The 14,998-nt window shown below is 43.2% G+C and overlaps 1 protein-coding gene across 2 annotated transcripts in view; it reads right to left on the reverse strand.

The window, feature by feature from the left end:
- Window positions 1–14,998, reverse strand: part of ERN1 (endoplasmic reticulum to nucleus signaling 1) — an 82,633-nt gene that overhangs the window by 37,349 nt on the left and 30,286 nt on the right. For both annotated transcript variants that reach the window (XM_058561372.1, XM_058561373.1), the window contains exons 3-4: window positions 2,369–2,402; window positions 1,268–1,340 (exon numbers count right to left, since the gene is read on the reverse strand). In XM_058561372.1, the coding sequence (XP_058417355.1) occupies window positions 1,268–1,340; window positions 2,369–2,402 (107 nt within the window). The remainder of the gene's footprint in view (window positions 1–1,267; window positions 1,341–2,368; window positions 2,403–14,998) is intronic.

A 14,998-nucleotide genomic window follows, 5' to 3' on the forward strand; every position in this document is an offset into this window, starting at 1 on the left:
AACTGGATGTACCAATGTGCACTTTCACCAGCAGTGTCCAAGAGTTCTGGTTGCTCCACTCCCCCTCAACACCTCTCTTCTTTTTCCATTTTTCTCATTTTAGCCATTCCAGTGAGTGGGCAGTAGTATGACATTGTGAATTTTATTTGCATTTTCCTAATGACTAATGAAGCTGAGTACCTTTTCACGTTTATTGACCACTTGGATATCCTCTTTTCCTATTTTTCTATTGGGTTGTCTATCTTTTTTTAATTATCCATAAGAGTTCTTTATATATTCAGAATATGAATCCTTTGTTGGATATGTGTATTGCAAAGAAACTGTGGCCTGCCTCTCTTAACAGCGTCTCTCTCTCTTTTTTTTTTTAATAAAGATTTTATTTATTTATTTATTTTCCCCCCAAAGCCCCAGTAGATAGTTGTATGTCATAGCTGCACATCCTTCTAGTTGCTGTATGTGGGACGCGGCCTCAGCGTGGCCGGAGAAGCGGTGCGTCGGTGCGCGCCCGGGATCTGAACCCGGGCCGCCAGCAGCGGAGCACGTGCACTTAACCGCTAAGCCCCGGGGCTGGCCCTTAACGGTGTCTCTTAATGAAGAAAAAGTCTTAATTTTAATACAATCCAAGAGGCAGGAGTCAAGGTTTTCTTCCATATGGATATCCCCAATTGACTCAGACCATTTATGGAAAAGACCATCCCTCCCCATTGCACTGCAGTGTCACCTTTGTCATAATCAGGTGACCATATATGTGGGCCTGTTTCTAAAGTCTCTTATCTGGGGAGCTTTTTAAAAATCCTGATGACCTAGATCATTAAATGGAGACTTTTGGAATTGGGACCTAGACTCAAAGTTCTCCAGGTTATTACAATGTGCAGCTAAGGTTGAGAACCACTGGTCTAGCTTCTCAAACGGAGATGGGAATGGAATATCACATGCTCCTTCCACAAGGGGATGTCTGCTGGGGGGTGGGCAGTGTCTCAAACTAATTTGAGAATCACTAGTTAGAGCGAATTCTGTTACTAAAGGCAGTATTATATCCTTCCAGTGTGTTGGCTGGACCATGAGAATCTCCTGGTCTGGATCAATGTTTCTGAACTCTGGCTGCCATTTAAAGGCTCATCTGGGAAGCTGTGAAAAGATATTGATGCCCAGGTCCCACTCCAGACCACCTGAATCAGAATCCCCAGAATTTTTTTTTTTTAAGCAACAATTTGAGGATCACTGGTCTAGAACCTCCCAAGTACACAAAGACACTAAATACACTCACCGTCAGGCCTTCGTTATTCTTGCCTCCCAGTGTATAAAGGCTGCCATCATTGGGATCTGGAAGGAAGGCAGGCCTAGAGAGTAAGCAATAAGTATCAATGATAAATTATAGCCCAGGGCACAGAACAAAATATCAAAGACATGAATGGGGGCAGGGGAAGTGGGATGTGTGTATGTGTGTATATCAGACAATTCCACCCACTGCTCTTTCACTTTAGCCATAAATAAAATATCCCTGTGGTGGTGTATACTATACTTGAGTGGAAAAAAGCAACCTGTAAAGGAAAAACAGTACAAAACCATAGAAGAGTAAATCATCATTTGGTCAAAGCACTCTGGATAAAAGTAAAATACATGAAAAGAATCCAGCAAGACTACTTTTCAGCTTCCAAGTCAATTGTGTATAGAACTTCAGCAATTAATATTTAATAGCATGGCATAGTACATAAACAGGTAGAAAAAATCTACCTTCAGTGTTCAACAAATATTTATTTTTAAACTGGAGGCCATAAAAGCAGACTCTGAAAGCTTGACATCAGAAAGAACTTGCCAAGGAGATGGGTCAAGGTCTCTCAGTCAGTAGCTTCCCATGAAGCCGATGCAAGGTGGTCTTTGGTGAAGTTAACCTGCTAAAGACTGAACTAGGACTAGTCGCTCAGAAACCCCTTGCCGAATCTTTTCTCTGCTTAGGATGCACCATCACCTGAGGCTCTTACCGGTGCCATCCAACTTTACTCTAACACACACACTCTAGTAGCAGGTCACGTTCCTGTTTCCTCTCCATGGTGTAACAGTGAGGAGGGAGAGATCTAAACCCTTAGGTCCTCCTGAGGACTTTGGAAGTTTAAGTTCAAAACTTAAGTTTCCTCTCAAATAAGCCTTTTTAATACCATTGCCTCCCTCCTCCAAGGAACTGACCATCCTCTCCCCAACACAGGCTTCTATCATAGCACCTGTAAGACTTTAGATGTCTCAATCATTCTCATTATACCTTAAATTTACACACATATGTACTCCCAGCAACTCCCAGCTTCATAAATATTTGTTGAATAATTAAGGAAATGAATTGAAGGGAAGTACTGAAACAAATCAGAAAACTTACTCTTCAACATGTGTTGGAACCTGCAGAACCGGATCTGTGCAAAAGAACAACAACAAAGGCATCATCAGACAGACCTCAAAATATCAAGATTCCTAGAGGGCTCCCAGGACCAATTCACAAGTTGTACCGATAACTTAAATTTACCTACTCGAGATAACATATGGAAAGGCACTGTAGAAAACACACACACAAAGACACAAATGTAAGCTCTTAAGATTGTCACTGAGATTGGATAGAGGACTGAGAGCAGAATAGAACTGCTATCAAGAAATTTGCATATAACTCAGGGGATGGACACAGAAGGAAGAACCAGTCACAACCCACAGTGGACAGTGGGTCACAGTGTCACTATCTGACATATCAAGGACTTTTAAAACCAAAATCATCACCTTGTCAGATACCTGGGGTGGTACTAGATATTCCCGTTAGGAAAAGCAAAATTGTGCCTTAAAAACCAATTTTGCTGTTGATGAGAATGTGACTGGATGCTAAATGGATACACCCCGTTGGGGCAGCAATATGGCAATCTTAGAGCTTTCAAGTGTTCATTCTCCTTGATTCCCTTTGATCCATTAATTCCATTTCTATAAAATCTAGTTTAAAAATAACACAAAATATAGAAAATGTTTTCTGTACAAAGTTGCTCATGGTAGCATTACAAATGACCTCACTATTCAATAATATGGTTAAATTATAGAATGTCCACTTGGCAGAAAATTAAGGCTTCTAAAAGGGCTCATAAAAATTTAAAACATTGGGCCAGCCCTGTGGCTTAGCAGTTAAGTGCACACGCTCCACCGCTGGCGGCCCGGGTTCGGATCCCGGGCGTGCACTGATGCACGGCTTCTCCGGCCATGCTGAGGCTGTGTCCCACATACAGCAACTAGAAGGAATATGCAGCTGTGACATTCAACTATCTAGTGGGGCTTTGGGGGAAAAAAACAAATAAAATAAAATAAAAATTTAAAACGTACAAATCTTTATACTATTATGTTCAGAAGAAAAGATAACATTGTACGCAGAGTATTAATGCAGCTGAGGAGAAAATCTTCAATGCACATAGAAAAAACTAGATGGAAAGGCAAAAAAAATGCTAATTGTAAGTTATCTTTGTTGGAAATATAAGTGACTCCCCCACTTTTTCTATATTTCTCAAAATTTCTACAAGAGCAGGCATTACTTCTTAAATTGGAAAGAAGTCTTTTCTCAAAGTCAACTTTATGGGGCCAGCCAGGTGGCTTAGTGGTTAAGTTCGCATGCTCCACCTCAGCAGCCTGGGATTCACAGGTTCAGATTTCGGGCACGGACCAATGCATGGCTTATCAAGCCATGCTGTGGCAGGTGTCCCACATATAAAATAGAAGAAGATAGGCACGGATGTTAGCTCAGGGCCAATCTTCCTCAGCAAAAAGAGGAGGACTGGCAACACGTTAGCCCAGGGCTAATCCTCCTCTCACACACGCGCGCGCACACACACACACACACACACACACACAAAGTCAATTTTATGTTTGCTGTTGTCAAAAATGGCAGAACTTCTCCCACCCTAGATTCTCCCAGGCATAAATCAAGAGGACGCTCCTGATCCCTTGGGGTAGATGCTGGTGGGGTGAGAGGACGCCGACGTAGTAGTGTGGGAACAGAGTAAAATCCACAGGCATGAGACTGCACAGAAATGAGGTATTTCCAGCAATTAAAACCCCACGGGCTACACAGCCATGCTGTCCTCAACTTCAAAGCTGGGGGCAAGGACAACAAGCATCATGATACGATTTTGTGTACAGAGTTCTAGGCTCCACGGGCTCTGCTTATGGTGACAGACAGCTGTCTAATTCTCCTAGTCACTTGGGAGTCTCAGAAGAAGGAAACTCTTTCAAGTCTTATCATATGTTGACTTTGCTTTACAAGCCTGGCTCCTATGTGAAGGCATACGGTGTTCACAACAACAGAAGTACACACACCACATGTGGTCTGTGGGCAGCACACAAACAATTCATTAAACCAAAAACATTTTAGGAAACAGGAGGAACTTTCAGTCAATAGCATATGTTTATTGTTCCCATTAATCACCTCTCGGTTCACTCTCACAAACAGACTGATGCAAGAGACAGGAAATAAGGGCACACAGCACTAGCTCTACTGAAATAGTCGAGGTGCAATTACCACCCGGTTACTTCAGCGCAGTCCTGAAGCCACGCAGGCTGGGAATGCCGTATTCCACAGAAAACACAGCAGTCAAGAAGGCATCTTTTTTGTCCGTGTTAGCCACTTAAAGGTATCACAGGTAAGCACAGATTAAGAGGACACTGCCAAATTCCAGCAATTCATCAGAAACAAGACATGGAGCCCACCAGGACTGCGAGTCCTGTTCATCAGCTTATCTTTGCTGTACAGCATTTGCTCACTCTCAGGGACTCATCTTCAGGTGCAGATTTTCCTGGTTTTCTAGAGCTTATCCACTGGTCACCTGACACAGAGGCCTCAGGTCTCCAGATGTGTCCTGCACCAGAAAGGTTCCAGTAAGGACACAGGCCATCGGCAGGAGCCAGGGAAGGACCGGTGGGACAATCACGCCGTGTTTTAGAACCATGCTTTTTTCTAGGCTAGGAAGAGATGAGCTCCAGCAGGAGGACTCTGTGGTCAGTGTCTTAGCATCCCACCCACTCGGTAAGATAAGGTCCCGGGAATAAACATCTGCAGAGCTGCAGGCTGGGTAACAGCACAACTGTTAAGACAGCTCTGACAGAGATGCAAACTGCTGCTCAGCTTCTGAGGTGTAGCAATGACCTACCCTGTAGATTTTTTTTTCCCTTAAAGAACCATTTGAATCCGAGATTTGCCTTAAAATATTACAGGAATAAACCATATGGAGGGGACAGATAAAACAAAAAATGGCAGCCTGCTGATAACTTTTAAAAGATGGAAGTAGCGACAATGGGGGGTTCATTTTACTATTCTCTCTAAGTATGCTTGAAATTTTCCATAATTTAAAAGGTTAAAGATAAAAATATTTTAGAAAGCCAGCAAAAGAAAAGCAAAAAGCATCATCTGAGAATGTACAATGAAAGCCCAATATGAAAAACTGGTTGTTTTTGATTTAATAATGAGAAATGGTATCAGGCAAGATTCTTGCTTTAAAGAAAAAAAAAAAATCCAGCCATGTGAAAAGAAACCTGGCCTAGCTCTAAGGCTATAAACAAACACTGCTAGTATAAAATAAGCCACCCTATCTATATGGAGACTGATAAGGATAAAAGCCATCTCACAAAGCTGTTTTATTTTCAGAAGGAAAAAAAAGGGTTACTTCACAAGTGTAAAAATGGGTGTTATTCAAGGTAAAGGTAAAGATACCAGAAGAGGAAAAAAATAGCTGAAATCAGTGTTTGGTCTCCAGGATTAACACGGGAAGAAATAAACCTGCTCACTGCTCCCCGGGGAGCAGCCCCTGGCCTCGACTCCCTTAGTGGGTCCAGCTCAGGCCTGACCCGGCACAATCTTTACACTTGGAGAAACCTGGGTGAGCTCACCTGACACTTGTTGCTACTGTTTTGTGCTAATCTAATCCTCCTTTTAACATCAGACAGAAATGACTCAAAACAGATGTTCACATCCTTCCTTTATCCAAGTTCATAAGGGTAAAAATTTAAACACTTTTATCTTCAAAAGACATGAATTTTTGTCTTTCCACGAATACCTTTTTCACCTTTATTATCGATCCCATCCTCTCTCAAACCTCATACACTCTGTCCTGTATTGGGCCCCAATGGGACACTTGACTTCGCTCCCTTCTCGAGGTATGGGCCTCAGTGTCTCAGTCCATCAGCACCAACAGCTTTACCCTTTCTGCTACTTCAGGACCACTCAGATGATCCACATGCCTGCTGCCCCAGCCACCCTGCCAGAGGCAGCCCCCTTCACTCCCACTTCCCAGTCTGTGGTTCATCCCCTCTCTGGAATCTCTCACCTCTTGGCTTCTGTGGGCCTGCATTGCCTGATTTTTCATCCGTCTCTCTCTCAGCTCCCCCTCTCCCCACTCGCTACTCCTGGAGGAACACTTCCAGGTTCTCCCCTCGGTCCTCTCAGAGAACATATCCATCCCTACAGCTTCCACCATAACCACAATGGGGAGATTCTAGGTCCCCATCTCTTGAGCTCTTCTTTCTGGACCAACCAGACATTTCCACTATTTGCTTCCAGCACCTCAACCACCACTTGCTCAAAGTCACATTCTCCATCTTTTACCCCAGACTGGCTTCTACTCTTGACCATTCTATTTTGTTAACAGTACCACTATCCTCCTAGAAGACAGGCACGCCTCAAACTACACTGTTGACACTCATTTCTCCCCAACACACCCCAGTGGTTGCCAAGCTCTATGGTCTACTTCTATCATGATCATCACTCAGTTTCCTACTTCCCAGTATTCCTTCAACATCATTAGAACCCCTTATCTTTCAAGCGCTCCCTTTTCTCCTAGTCTACGCGGCCTTTGGAATCAGAAAAACCTAAGCTTAAATCCTAGCTCTGCCAATTACCAGCTAAGTGACTTTAGCAAAGTTACTTAATCTCTCTGGGCCTCAATTTCCTCATTAGTAAAGAAAAAAAAATAGAGATAACAACACCAACATCAAGGTGCATCTCTCTGTGGATTAAATAAGGATTAAATGTTTGTCAACCTTTAAGTCTGTGCCTTGACACAGAGAAGAGTGATTCTTTTAAAGACATAGATCAGATTATACTTCTCTGTCACTCAAAATCTTTTGGTGGTTCTCGTCTCATTCAGAAAAAGACCAATGTTCCCACAAGTGGTCTACAAATCCCATACAATCCCACCCTCTAATACTCCCCCACTATTTCCTCCTTGCTGTATTCCAGCTTTGCTGGAATTCAAGGATATTACTCCAATCCTGCCAAGCCTGCCTCTGCCTCAGGACCTTTGCATTTGCTCTTCCCTCTGCCTAAGTCTTTGATCAAATATCACCATCTCACAGAGGCCTTCCATGACCACTTTCAACCCCCCAGGATTCCCACCTCCTCTTCCCTGCTTGATTTTTCTCCATGACACCACCTCCAAAGTACTGTGTATTTTGCTTATTTTTTGAATGTCTGACTCTACCACTGGAAGCTTCATGAGGGCTGGGATTTATCTTTTGTTGTCTGCTAGATTCCCAACATCTAAAACAGGCCCTGGCACATAGGAAGTGCTCAATATATTTGTTGATTGGAGCAATCAATAAATGTTTCCTTCCTACTTCTGTTCCTGTTTAGCCTGGATATCCATTGTTGCTCATGTCTAATAATCCAGCAGCTACATTCTATCAACCCTCAACCCAGAATCTACCTAGCAAGCCCCTTTCCTCCATCCAGACTTCTGAGCACTGCTGAAGAAAACACTACCATCACTTGTGGAGATACCATTACACATCTATGCAGCTGGGCCCCAAGTCATAAGAGACACGTTTATCTGGTTGGCCTCTGTTCCCTGTTCCTCACAGCTGGTATTTCAAACCTTCACTCCTTGCCTCAGGGCCCGCTTCTCTTTGCACATGACTTTGCCTCCTGTGGCACAGGGGAAGTAGAGGGGGTAGAGGGAGCTCTCTGAAACTTCCTACCCTTACCCTCCAAGTCTGCCCAACTCTACCCTTCCCTTCACATATCTATAAAAAGACAATGCTTTCACCTTCATATTCAGAGATATTTCACACTCATCTATCCAGAGCCCCCAGGTGGTACCCTGTCTTCACAGATCTTCATGTCTTTCTTCTGGCTGGCTAACTCCTTCCCCTCTGCCTCCCCCACACCAAAACTCTGGGCTCCCCCTCTCTCTTTTGCACATGCTCTCCTTTCTCTCCTAATGCATCCACTTTAAGTGTACAGTTGGATGAATCTTGAAAAACATACACATCCATGTAACCACCCTCACAATCAACATATAGAACATTTCCATCACCCTCATACCCTTGTGGATTCAATATCCCAAACTCCCACCCCATATAACCACTGAGAGATTCACTGGGTTTGTTCTAAAATTTCACAAATGGAATTCATACAGTAGGTTCTCTTTTGTGTCTGGCTTCTTTCTCTCTGCATCATGTTTTTGAATTCATCCATATTGTTGTGCATATCATAGCTTGTTCTTTTGTATTGCTGAATAGTACTCCACTGTATGGATATACCACAATTTGTTTATGATCTGTTGATGGACATTTGGGTTATTTCCAGTTTTTGGCTGGGAAAATGTGAATAAAGCTGCTATGAACATTTGTGTACAAGCTTTTGTTTGAACCTATATTTTTATTTCTGTTGGGAAATACCAAGGAGTAGAACGGCTAAGCTACATTGTTTACATTTGACTTGACAAGAAACTGCCCAAGAGTTCTCTAAAGTGGCTGTACTATTTTACATCCCCACCAGCAATGCATAAGTTACTTATAGTTTTTAAAATGTCGATTCCTAGGGCCTTTTCCTAGGAAGCTGAGTCTGTAAGAAGGGCCAGGGAATTTGCGTTTTTAACACTGCTAGGTAATTCTCATGCTGAGCCATACTGGGAAACCATTGTGCTGGATCCTCTGTTTCACCTTCTCACCTTCTGTGCCTTTCTCCACTCACTGCTCTCCAGTCCCTTCCCTCAGAATAAGATCAAAAGTGCCACTCTCAAGTTCCAGTGACCAAATCTAACCAACACCTGCAAATCTTATTAGTTCTCCATGTGGCATCTGACAACGTTCTCTCGTGGAGTCCATGACCCAGTGCGACTTCCAACTGCTTATGTGGTATCTCACTCCTTGATGCAATAACCCCCAGAACCTGTTCCTCCTTTACATTCTCCAGATTGGTGGGCTGGCCCCACGTGCACCCAGTCACACAATCCAGAAACTCAGAGTTGTCCTTGACTCTCTCGTTTTAACCCTAAGCCTCTCTCATTCAATAAGATTCTGAGTTTCATAAGATGTGACCTACCAATAAACATTTCTCAAAATCTATGCCCGCCTTTTCATCTCCTTCACCACTGCCAAAATGAGGCACCCACCACTTCTCACTGGGTCTACACAGCAGTCTCCTAACCAGCTCCCTGTCTTAGATCTCTGCCCTTAAGATATGCACTCCACCCACTGCCTGCAAAGGCTTGACAAAGACAAATTTGCTCATGTCTTTCCTCCACATAAAATCCTACAATGGTTTCCCTCTGCCTACTCAATACCTTCCATCTCTATGGTTCAAGTCAGAGGTTCCCAAACTTTCTTGGTTCACAGCATCTTTCGTGTCTCAGTAATTTCTCCATAGGGCCCTAGGCCAAAAGAAATACCTAACGGTTCCATTTATTAAGCAGTTAGGTCCAAATGACTTAAGTATTTAGGGCCTAGCAACTTAAAAGCCAAGTGAAAAAAATAACACATGTAAATTCAAAGAAAAACGTTTATTTCATTCTTAACCATAATTACCTACTAAAGGGATGTGTGTACCTGTTGGGTGCTGCACATACTTCAAATCTTATAATCAGATTAGACATCGCCACCCTCATTACCATTTCACATTCATTTTCACATAGTATTTGAATTTTATTACAGCAAACACTCAGCTTCTCAAAGATACCTCATTGAAAAGAAAGGAGCACAATCTAATGGTAAAACTATAAACTCCCTCAAGCATGGTGTTTGACACTTGTCAAGTATTGCTATTCTCGCAAAAATTTAAAACAAGCTGCAGTGCCCCTGTGAGTTCACTGTGGCACCCCAGGGTCCCTCAGCATGGTTTAGGAACCACAGGCCTAAGCATTCAAGGTTCTGCAAAACCCGGGCCCAACTCTTCTCCATGATTATCTTTCAATCACATCTCTTTCCAAAACTCCCTCCACGCTCTCATGTTGGTCTCTGTGCTCACTATTACCCGTCCCATCTCCATCTATCTAAATCTGCTTGTCCTTCGTGGTCAGTTCAAATGCCCCCTTCTCCAGGAAATCAGAAACTGACCGCCTACTGCCCTCAGTATGTTCTTATGATGCATTTATCACATTTCTCAAGGGACAGGCACTTAATTGCATGTAGCCTCTCCGGTTCTCAAATATCTGGAGGCTGAACTGAATTTTAAGCACTTTGAAGGGCAGGGACCATCTATTTTGTTCATTGTGAAATATACACAGAAAAGTACATAAAGCTTATGACAGTTTAATGAATAATCAGAGAGTGAACACCTGGGTAACTGCTACCCAGGTCTTTGTTCCCCTCACATTTAGTAGGTAATGCTGTTTGCAGAATGAAAACTAGTCAGTAATTTAAGATATTCAATATTGTATGTGGAATATAGTCACTCAAATAAGTTTTTCCTAATGAAAAGTACTTTCCCACACAAAAACCTACATGATAAAAGCTAGAAAGAGCTGCCCAGACATAGTTCTGTTTGTTCACTCACATTTAAAAATTATTTAAATTTATGGAAAAAATGATACAGGATTTACTTCAAAATAATGGAAAAGAGGGGGAAGGGGACTGCCATGTGTTGATCATTATTGAAGCTAGGTGCATGAGGGTTTCTAAAATGAAAAGTTAAAAAAAGAGAGAAGCTAAAAAAAGAAGTTATTTAAGAAAATCTTTCCAATAGATTGAAAAGAAAGGCATGTTCTTCCTGCCCTCCTGTAGTATACATCTTGACAGCCTGATCTACCATTTCACAGGTTCAAAGAGACTGAACGGAAATCCACTTGAAGAGCATGAAGGACCCTGTCAGCACCCTTTCAGGCCTCCCTAAACACAGGCTCACCAGAATTGGTGAGGGTATAGGGAAAACATGGGGGTGATAAGTCAGGAAAATGTCTTTGATGAAGTCAACCAAAATTTAAATAATTGTTTCAAACTGGAGCTCGGGACTGACAGCCTCTCTCTGGAGGCAGCTCTGGGCAGACTTTCTTCCAAGTAGGGAGGAATAAGATCCCTTTGATTACAGAAGCCACAGGAACAGGTTGCCCATTTGACTGGAGCTCAAGGAAGCTTACAAGATCATTCTCTTCTCTTCTCCAGATGAGCACTGATATTTCTGGAACACGCTGCTTCTCTGGCAGAATTTAGATTAGCACTGGTTTTGCTGCCCCACTGCACCTTGCTCTTCTTTCTAAAGCACAACCACCTAGCTGACCCCTCCACACCCAGCATTTAAAACCAGCTTCTTCTCTGACTATAAGACTTCTCCAGGTACAACTAAGACGTCATGGCACAGCTAGAAATTCTCCAAACCAGCCCCTTCTAAGTGCATCTCTAGCAATGACTTCAAATGTTCTGAGTTGGCCCTTCTGAAGGGTATTTAAGGATCAAAAGACCACAAATGAAGTCCCAACTGCTTTCTGCTCCTTGTAAGCCTCCCCATATACCAAATATTCAAGAGCCTCATCCTTCTCTCTCCCTCCCTTTCTGTCTGAGGAGGAGGATGACAACCCAACGATTAGTAATTATCTGTTGAGATTTACCACACACATCTCAAAAACAAATGTCAGACATCTACCATCAGCTTGATTCTGTTATGTGCCGTGCTGGATAAAGAAAGGAGCTTATGAAGCTGATGTACATCAAACAGTATAGGGGCCAGCCCGGTGGCGTAGCGGTTGGGTTTGCATGCTCTGCTTCGGTGGCCCAGGGTTCGCCTGTTTGGATCCTGGGCACGGACCTACTCACCGCTCGTCAAGCCATGCTGAGGTGGCGTCCCATACAGAGCAACTAGAAGGATGTACAACTATGACATACAACTATCTACTGGGGCTTTGGGGAGAAAAAAGGAAAACAGAAAAAGGAGGAAGATTGGCAATAGATGTTAGCTCAGGGCCAATCTTCCTCAAAAAAACAAAACAGTATATAATGATCCACTGAAACATCCATGTGGTATACACCACAGGTACCACAGGATTTCCCAGGTGAGGGAAGTCAGTGAGGGCTTGCGTGCTTGGGGGAGACTTCATAAAGAAGGCTGATCCAGAGTATAGGGATGACAAGACAACGTGAGTGAAGAACCGTCACTCTGTTTGTGGGAATGAGGACACAGGCTTGGCAAGCGTGAAGTGTTTCTTCTGAGGAGCAACACAAATAAGGCTGGGCAGTAGGCAGTGAGACCACAGAGAATCAAGTCATGAAAACTTAGTGATGCGCGACATTAACCAGGGACTGACCGGAGGCTTCTGAGGAAAAGAAAAGGTTTTTCTTTTCAAAAGAAGATTAGATAGGCAGGCAGCAGGGTACAAAGTGAACAAGAAAGAGAACAAGGAAGCATAAAGGGTAGTGAGGAAGATAACCCAAGAAAGATAGTCTGAGCCAGTAAGGAGGTAGGAGTAGGGGATAGAGGAGGGGTAGTCAGGAAACAGACAGGCGGGGGAAAAATATCAACAAAACTTAGTCCTGATCAGAAAAATGAAGTGAAAGAAAGGAATGAGTTAAACAGGACATGGAGATTTTAATCCTAGCTGACAGTGAAATGAGACTGGCTAGTCTGAACGCGATAAACAACCGCCATTTCCTCAAGAGAATGCTTAAGGTTCTAATACCATTTTCTTGTAAAAATTATTGGTAAAAACAAGGTCATTCACCCTACCTTAACTCAAAACTTAAGTCTCCCAAATATGTTTCATGCACTCAAGTGAACCAAGCAGGGAATACTTCTCCCCAATGGCAGCTCATTTCCTCCCTCCAGAGGAAAGCTACTTCCACAACCTAAACCTTTAACCCCCACTAAAGTTATTAGGTCCAAATTGTAGGGTAGTAAGTCTCAAACGTTCCTCAAAGTTCAGCTTTCAGGAGGAGAGTGTTTTAAAACAGACATCTAACAACAAGCTCCTCAAATTCCAAATCTTATCAGAACTGGGAGAGGATGCAACAAATTTTCTCGCAGGTAACCTCTGCAAGTCACCAAATATCACGTCTGACAAAGATGATCATGTAGAAACACCAAAGTAATCTGAAAAATCGCCCATACTAAAGGCAGTCGAATTCTACTATGCCCTTATTCACCTTACCTTGGCAGAAGTAACTCAGACCTAAAAATGCACACTGAATACTATAATCAATTGTGAAGGAATTAAAGGGGGAGGATAACAGTTGAATTGTCTATGGCCTCTCAAGATGTCATAACTTCACAGAATTCATTCTTGAGTGATGGAAGTGCCATCAAACCTGTACAGCCATCCAAATATGAACGAAAGGACAAGTAACTAAGTCACAGCCAAAAAAGGCATTTTATCCATGTACTTCAACATTCACAACCGTATTCCAATACATACCAATCAATGCTGCAAAGAATATCCATGGAGTCGAAATCTATGCTACTATGTGTGGTGACTGCTATTTAAGAGATTCCCCCCTGCAATGAGAGATGTATTCTTTTGAAGCAAACCCCAAGCACGAGGGAGGGACATGAATGGGGGTACAGAAGAACGAGACTGGGCATCAGCTGGTGCTTGCTGAAGCTGAGTGCTAGTACATGAGGGTTCGTTATATAATGATCTGTTTGTACATGTTTAGAACTTTCTGTGATAAAAGTAAAATACAAAAAAGAGAAAGAAAACACATTTTCAAGATACTCAAAAGCAGAAATAGGTCTCTCTCATAACCCCTCTCACAAAACTTAATTTTCAGTCCTCGAAAACAATGGAGAGCAAATAAACACTTTTCTTGTGCTTAAGCAATGAGGTAGAAAGGTAGTGATGCATATCTTAAGCCTAGAAAATTCCTTATGAGAAAACAGATTAGACCTATTAATGAAATGTCATTTTGCACAATTTCCCCTTCTCATGTTTCCTTCATACCTCTGAAGGCAGATCTGTCTCTTCTCGAGGAACAGGCACACTGCCTAAGGGACAGGGGAGAAAACCACTGCAAAAAGTCACAAAAAGCCACGTGAAACTCAGGATCAGAAACTAGAACTGGAAATTGCCATGACGGTGGTACAGGTTACAGACGACACATCCTGAGGAGGCAAAGTCAAGTCCCCTCTGTTTCTCCCAAAAGACTAGCCTAGTCAGAAGGGTTCTGGGACCCAAGTCAGCGTTAAGTGGCTCAGACATTTACTGAGCAGCCCTGGCTGTCCAGAGACCCCATCTTCAAGGAGTTAGGAATCCAGCAGGAAGACAAATGTAACCAAAAATTCACAACAAGCATGAAGTGCCATAACAGAAGCTTCAATGAAGTGCCCCCAGAACCCAGATGAGGAAGGGGCTCACCCTGCTTGAGGAGTCAAGGAGGTGACCTGTGAAGGGGGTCTTAAAGATGAACAGGAGCCTGTCCAACTTTGCAGGCTGCTGGTGGGTTGGGAGCATAAGCAAAGGCCCCATGTCTCCAAGGCCTGGAGAGAGACAGAGTTATGTGGCTGCAACAAGGGCACCTGATGGACGAGGGTGGGGAGCAGAGGCTGGAGAAGTAGGTGAGAGCCGGATGGTGAAGGGCCTTGCATGCATGCTAAGGAGCTTAAATTTGACCCCCTGTTCAGTGCTTCTCAAACTAACCACGGTGTTGAAAATTCCAACCCATCACAGATGACACTTACTCTCCCTTTTGTACTTTTCTCCTCGCGGGCAGGTAACACAGGTGGGCAGACCACACTTGGAGTAGCCCTGCTCTAGACAACGCCAAGAGTATTTCAGCAGGGGGTGCAGCATGC

Source organism: Diceros bicornis, chromosome 18 (genome assembly GCF_020826845.1).
Source record: "Diceros bicornis minor isolate mBicDic1 chromosome 18, mDicBic1.mat.cur, whole genome shotgun sequence".
NCBI lineage: Eukaryota > Metazoa > Chordata > Mammalia > Perissodactyla > Rhinocerotidae > Diceros > Diceros bicornis.